Here is a 7,698-nt window from a genome sequence, read left to right on the forward strand (position 1 = left end):
TTCTGAGAAATCTAAATCAATCTGCTGGACTATGCAATGGAACTAGACTTATCATAACACAATTAACAAATAAAATAATAGAGGGACAGATCATCACTTCAAATAATATTTCTGATAAAGTTTATATTCCAAGAATAGAAATGACTGTACATGAATCTAAATGGCCATTTACTTTGAAAAGACGCCAATTCCCTATCAAAATATGTTATGCAATGACAATAAATAAAAGCCAGGGACAATCTTTGAATAAAGTTGGACTATTTTTAGAAAATCAAATATTTAGCCATGGTCAATTATATGTTGCTTTATCTAGAGTGACAAATCCAAAAGGCTTATATATATTACTCAATGATTCAAACAACAACTATCCTAATTATATAAAAAATATTGTCTACAAAGAAATCTTACACAACATCACATAAATAAATATATACAAAATATATACCACCTTATATTCTTCACAACATTAAAATTTTTTAATATAACATTTTTAACAATAAATTCAAATAGAATATTTGTCATTATAATAACATCTTATTTACTTTTTTCAGGACTAAGAAAATATGACAACACCTATTCGTGCACTAAAACCAAATGAAGTCTATGAAACAATACAAGCACGAGTATGCAGAATATGGACAAACAACGATTTTGTCTCAGGACGCCTGATTAGCCTTGACTGTATCCTGGTTGATGAAGAGGTACTAAAAATTTAAAATGTTATATTACATATTATTCTATATAATATTTATTAATATTGAATAAATTTCTACTCTTATTATTTATTTACAGCATGAGGCAATACAGGGAACAATTCGAGCAGGAGATTCGGACTATATTTCCCAAAAAATTGTGCAAGGCAATATATACAATATTTGCAACTTTTATGTTACTGAAAATAAATCAACATACAAAGTTATTCCACATAGTGCTATGATTCAATTTGCACGAGCAACATCCTTTACTTCAATTGTGGAAGATGCACCACACATCACATTTCACAAATTCTACTTCATAGAATTCGACCAGTTGTATCAGAGAATAAACAATACTGAGATATTAACAGGTACTATCCTACTTAACTTATTTTATTATTACTATAAAATTTCCTTCAATATTTATTTACAAAATTTTCCTATTTAAATATAATACTAGATGTTATTGGACTATTAAAAAGTGTCCAGGCACTCGAGCATACACATGTTAGCACTAGACCAACAACACGGCGATCCATAACAATACAAAACATCAGGTATAATAATTTCATACTCTTTTCCCTCAAATTTACTATTCATTACAACTATTTAACATGAATACAATTATTCCTCACTTTTATCGTTCACTTTTATTACTCATTCTTATAAACCACTTTTTGCCTACAGAAATGAACATCTGCAGGTAAGCCTATGGGAACATAAAGCCGATCAGTTTGATGAAAATGTCCTTAAAGCATTAAAGGCACCAATTGGCGCCGTTTTCTCATCAATGCTGACAAAGCAGTATCTAGGTATTTTCGACAATATTTTATCTAAACTTCTTTATATACACATATACAATAAAATAGCATACATTTATTATCTACTCTACTATATTTCAAGGTAACTCATATGTTTCGAGTACATCAGCAACGATCTTCTATATTGATCCGGATATCCCAGAAACAACGACATTAAAGACAAGGTAAACAAACATGTATAGAAAATATATGCTAATAAATTTATCATATTAAATAATAATACATTTTATTTATACCTTCCTGGCCTTATTCATATTTTTATACGTACAGATTTTCCCACCAAAATCAACAAATTGAGTTCCTACCACCTCCAAAAACACCTATCCAAATAGTTGAAGAGCAAATATCGACAAATAGAATAACAATAGAGGAGCTCAAAACATTGGATGCACAAAATTATCTGGTTAGTACTATTAACTTTCCTATCATTTTTTTAACTATACTTAGTAAAGAATTTTAAACAAAATTATTATCTCTTTTATACAGGGTGAAAAATTCACTGTAAGAGCAACAATAGTAAACTTCTCGACGTCTCAAGGAGGTTCTACAATTCTTGCCCCAGATGTTACCGACAATTAAAACAAGCAAGAATAGGTTGGTGGTGCGACAGTCATGGCCATATAAAGTCAACACCCTCTCCATGGTAAATATATTTATTACCATACCCTTTTCATTTATTACATATATTCATTTGATTTAATAAAAAAATAAAAGACATTACAAAAAATATACATATATATGTATATATATTACAGGTACAGATTAACAATTCAAATTGAAGATCATACTGAAAACATAGAGGTCATCGCTTTTGGCAGAACCGCTCAGGCATTAATAAAAAAACCCTGTTCTGTACTAACAATTGACGAGGGCTTTACTAATCCATTTATAATACCACTAGCCATCGATCAGATCCGAGGACAATCCAAAATCTTCCAGATCTTTTTCGAACAACGAGGCACCCAAATGAGTACATTAATTTCCAAAATATTTGAAGACATCAATGTTCCATCATCGCCACCAAAACTATTAACTGCAAGAACAAAAGAACCACATAGGTAAATATTATCTTTAAAATTTTCCAGCAACTATACATATATAATATTTATATTATATTAATAACACCTTTAAAAATTCCCACATCTTTCAGCCCATCAGCTATACCATCTTCCCAGCTATCACCACCAGCCACATTTGATCCACACACTCCAACACCAAAAAAACCTAGCACAAGGTAAATCACATTCAACACAACAAAGATTATCAATTTATTCAAAAACATATCTACAGATTATTTCATTCTTTCAGTCCTGAATCAAGAACAACAAGACAGTCTACAAAACGTCCAAGAACAAGGTACTTTAAATATTTTTTATAATACTTATTTCATACTATATATTTTAACCACCTTTACTTCTTTTAACATTTATATTTACAACTGCTTCCCTCATTGTTATGCTTGCAGCTAAAAAAAAAAAAAAAAATTGCTGAAGGACTACAACTTCTCTTTTTTTTCCCCTGTACATTCTGTATATATATAAATATTCTAAATAATAACGCTATATATGTATGCATAAATATCTTTGTACAAATTTTATATCCACCATGTAATATAATGTTATATAATACATGTATATATATAAATATATTTTAAATACAATTATTATATAATATAATACTGTTTTCTGCAGCAACGCGCGGATCTCGCTCGTTTTAATCTATTGTATAGGTGAAGACATTTTTTTTTCCGAATAAATTGTGTAGTCAGTAGTCAAGAAACCTTGTGTGTGTTTATTTATTTATTTTTTTTCTTGAAGGGAGAGAGGTTAAGTTTTGGTCCTCATATTAGTTTTATTTTAGATATTCCACAAGGAGTTCTATTTTAGTTTTAGATCTAAAAATCTGCCCGATTAGACCCTCCACTCCACCATCTCGCCGAATCTTTTTTTCTCTTTTCTTCCTTTTTCTCTTTTCTTTTCCTCTTTTCTGGTCTCTCTCCATAGTCTCTACAGTTTACTTCCATGGCTTCCGTTTTCCTCTCCTCCATTTTAACACCAAAACACTCCTCTTCTTCGTATTCATCTTCTCCTCCACAGGCAGACACGTAAAAAAAAAAGATAATAATAATAATAAGATCAATAAATGTGTTACTGATTATTGTTGTTTGGAATCACGGAAAAAAGAGAGAAGAAAAAAAGAAGAAAAAACTCTTGTGATTCGTCCGTGACAAGTGGCAGAAATCCAAAGCCACAAAAAAAAAAAAAAAATCCTCTCTTGGGGTTGCGAAATTCAATGCAGTGAAAACATGATGTATGAAATGAGAGCTGCTTAATTCAGATTTTTTATTTTTGGGTTTTTGGTATCTGGGTTTTTTTTTTTTTTTAGTTGGGAAGAGAGAAGATGATTTCTTCGGGGATAAATCTGGTGATGACAGTGATAGGATTCGCAGTGAGCACTTTGTTCATCGTCTTCGTCTGTACGAGACTCGTCTGTGCGAGGATTCACCTCAATGCTTCTAGAAGATCCTTCCTCATTGCTTCCAGATCCGATCTCAGTATTGTAAGCTTTTCTTTTTTTTTCATTTTATTTTGATTTTGTTTAGGAAATTCTGATTTGCCCATTTGGTAAAAATGCGTTATTTGACATAATTTAGATGAATTGCATCTGGGCATTTATCATATAATGATCTAAGATATTCAGACTATTGCTGGTTTGAATTTTGATAAATTTTTTTCACTCATTTTTTATTGATGGGCTTTTCGTTTCTCTAGATCAAAGGCATGTTTGATGTCTTTTTTTTTTTTTTTCTTTCAACTACCAATTTTACTGCCACTTAGATCTGCCAACTTTTGATTTAGTTTTTTTTTATATATAATTTTCTATGTTATTGAATGTATTTCTCTGTGTCTGTTTTCCGTGGTCAATGTGTCTCCAGTGATAGTCAATTTCTGCGTCTATTATTTTCATAATAGAAACTCTAAAAATAGTCTTTTGGGATTTTATATTGTAAATATTGTATTATCTGCTCTATATCTTGTAAACAAGTTTGTCAATATTTTCCCATTATCTGGTTATCTATATCCAATACAAAAACCTGTCTTTCCTTTTATAGCTTGGCATAATCTTCATTTGAGCTTATCTGGTTTTGAATTTCCATTGGTACAGCTGGAACGAGGATTGCATGGACTTGAGCCTGTAGTTATAGCCAGCTTTCCGACTAAGAAGTATAGTGATGCATTTTTCTCATCTTCAGAAGATGCCCAGTATGTTCTTTCTTCTTCCCACTTTTCTTCTCTTTACTATGCAAGAACTTTTTTTTCCCCCTTGTGGAGATAATTTTGCTCTTTTGGAATGATGGTACTAGATTATCCCAAACAATCTGCTATTGTTTGATTACTTTTTTGATTGTTTAGTTGTTATGATGGGGAATTTGATTCGAGTAAATAGAAGTTTGTTATTTGATATTTTAGGGGTAGAGACAAAAACTTTACTTGGTCAAAATAGTTGTGCTAAAAGATCTTATTGCCTTCATTTATAAAAACACAAAAAAATAGAGGAATAAACATAGTTTTCTATGAGAAACTCCTGAGGCAACAACTTTGGTCTGCGATTCTTTTGGCATTTGATATCAATCAAAGTTGCTCACTGTAAGATAAAACAAACCATTCTTTTATGCAAGCAGGTAAAAATGCTTTTTTATGTAGCTATTTTGATCAAATCTAGCATCAGGGGTGGACTTTGTATTAATAGAGAAGCACGAGGACAATCTTTGCATTTTTGAAAACACAGAATAGGTTGTCACATATCAATTTAACACGGAGGAACTTTTTATTAATGTTCAGCGATATGAAGAGAGGAGGGAGGTGAAATTGGGACATATATGTATTTGTATATATTATACTTTATACATGCATACATACAAATAACCATGAGAAAGGGGAAAACTGTCGATGAGAGAATAGTACAAAAGGTGATCCTATAGTTATTTAGGATTTATCATGGTTGTACAGTCACCGTGAACCGTAAGTGGTGCAACTTCACTATTTACTTTTCGATACGAGGACCTTCGTATCACTAAGTGCTAGGATGTGCTAGAAATGTGTAATGGGCATCACATGTGCTTGGTAAAACTTCCATTGCAACTTATTTGAGACCTTTTGGGGTCTTTGTGACACTACTAGCTATGCAAGTTATAGGCTCTAAAGTTGGACACATAACGAACTTTTTGCTATGATGTTGCTGATAATAAACTATTCTCTATTGCCCCAGTAGCCATAAATAGAGGGGGGAAAAGGGTATTCCCAGATGGGGCCTGACCATTTGCAACTATTTTTTAGTATTTCGTCTTCTTGTCCGTATACTTTAATATTTGGGGTCTTTTAAGAACTAGGCCTTCTTGTTTTTGTGGACTGTTTCACTTGAAGCCAAACTTCTAATAGCTAGCCATGACATGCAAATCGTAGGGTTGTTAAGGAAGATGATGGGGTTTTATAATAAGGACTGTTTCATCGCCGTTTTCTACACTTTCATGCCAAGACATTTTTTGCATTTAATTTCACTGTTCTGCTTTGACTCTACTCTATGAAATAAAAGTGCAATAAGTTCTATCCAAATGAAGAAAATATTTTGGATTCTCAGTTGTTGCAGAACATTTTACATTTTCCCCACTTTATGTGTGTTTTTTGTGTGTCTGAGAGAAAAGAAGAAATAAGAACCAGAGTAGTTTGTGTTTTCTGTTTTTTCATTCCCTCAAAAAAGAAAAAGAAAACAAATTTTCTGATTTCCCAGCTAATGAATTGCGATTCTCTTACACGCTGCAGATGCACTGCTTGCCTTGAGGAATACCGTGATGATGATGTGTTGCGGATCCTTCCCTATTGTGGGCACTCCTTCCACGTGACATGCATAGACATATGGCTGCAGCAGCATTCCACTTGCCCTATTTGTCGAATGTCACTGCGGGAATGTCCTGATAGAAAACGCTTGATGCAGCCCTTGTTCAGTTCAGCTATTCGATCTCGTTATGGGCCAGAATCCCTTGATTCAAATTCTTGTCAGTATATCTTGACTAATCACGAACCGAGAAGCCACGCAAACCAGGGGGTAAACTCTGTTGAACAAGATCATATAACAACCAAGAGTGGTGCTGCAGAAGCTGGGGAAAATGTCTCCTCCATTGCTGAGGCCAATTTGAGCCCTAAAGACTTGGAAAACAAGCATGTAGAAAGCCCATCAAACCCCTAAATTCAGATGATTTCTTGGCATCTAAAAATGCAACAAGGCTTCCAGTTGGTGAAGGATTCAAATGGGACATGGCAACAGAAGTTTGAATGTGAATTCCAATACAACTGTTTCCCAGGAAGCTGTTTGTTGCTCGCTGTACATATTTCAAAAGTAATTTTTCTTTCTTTCTTCCCCTCCTTGAGAGTAAATTCTTCTTTCCATTTGACTGTTGCTTGTATTGGCAGTTTTGTTAGATCAGTGGTACAACTAGAATTAGTTCTCGCTTTCTCACAATTGTGCAAGCCTTCTCTGCCCCTGGTTCTCTTCTATTTTCTTTATGCTGGGAGTGGAAAGATGAGATAGCAATATACAAATTCAGCTGGCTCGAAATGTGTTGGTTTGGGCGTTTTTGTTTTGAACTATAAAATATAAAAAGCGTGGTTGGGAACAAGTTTGATTTGGATGGTTTAAAACATCACATAATGATTCAAAATGGGGCGAAATATTTAGCAGATTTCTTGTTCGTAGATAGCTGTCCCCTTAATTGTTCCCCACCAAAATTTTAACACCTCAATAAAAATTTACACATCAGCTCTTCTCAAAACCTTCATAAAATGGCGTTAATTAAGGTCCTGTTCATTTCACCGATTTGAGTTTTGTTACAGTAAAAAAGTTCTTATAAACAGTCACATTAAACTTTTTTGGTATAGTAAAAAGCTCTTACATAAAGTCACATCTCAACTCAAATTAAAAATTTGAATCATCAAACTAAACAAGCCATAAATTCCTTCTTCTCCAAAGCCCCTTTAATTTGTTTTCTCCCCCTTTTACACTCTACCAAACATGGGCTAAGAGCTTGTATTGTAGAAGAGAAGAGTGGAAGGTGGAAGTGGGTTGATGGGATTTAGTAAAAGGTCTGTGGAGTCAAAGTTGTTTGGTATATATATATATATATATAT

The 7,698-nt window shown here is 32.9% G+C and overlaps 1 protein-coding gene across 1 annotated transcript; it reads left to right on the top strand.

Moving 5' to 3' along the window:
• Window positions 1–3,361: 3,361 nt before the first annotated feature.
• On the top strand, window positions 3,362–7,138 carry LOC21399820 (RING-H2 finger protein ATL38). Its single transcript, XM_010111863.2, has 3 exons — window positions 3,362–4,075; window positions 4,682–4,779; window positions 6,337–7,138. Exons 1-3 carry the CDS (start codon window positions 3,917–3,919, stop codon window positions 6,758–6,760), a joined length of 681 nt encoding a protein of 226 aa, XP_010110165.1. The 5' UTR covers window positions 3,362–3,916; the 3' UTR covers window positions 6,761–7,138.
• Window positions 7,139–7,698: the final 560 nt, after the last annotated feature.

This window comes from Morus notabilis, unplaced genomic scaffold (genome assembly GCF_000414095.1).
Source record: "Morus notabilis unplaced genomic scaffold, ASM41409v2 Scaffold112, whole genome shotgun sequence".
Lineage (NCBI taxonomy): Eukaryota > Viridiplantae > Streptophyta > Magnoliopsida > Rosales > Moraceae > Morus > Morus notabilis.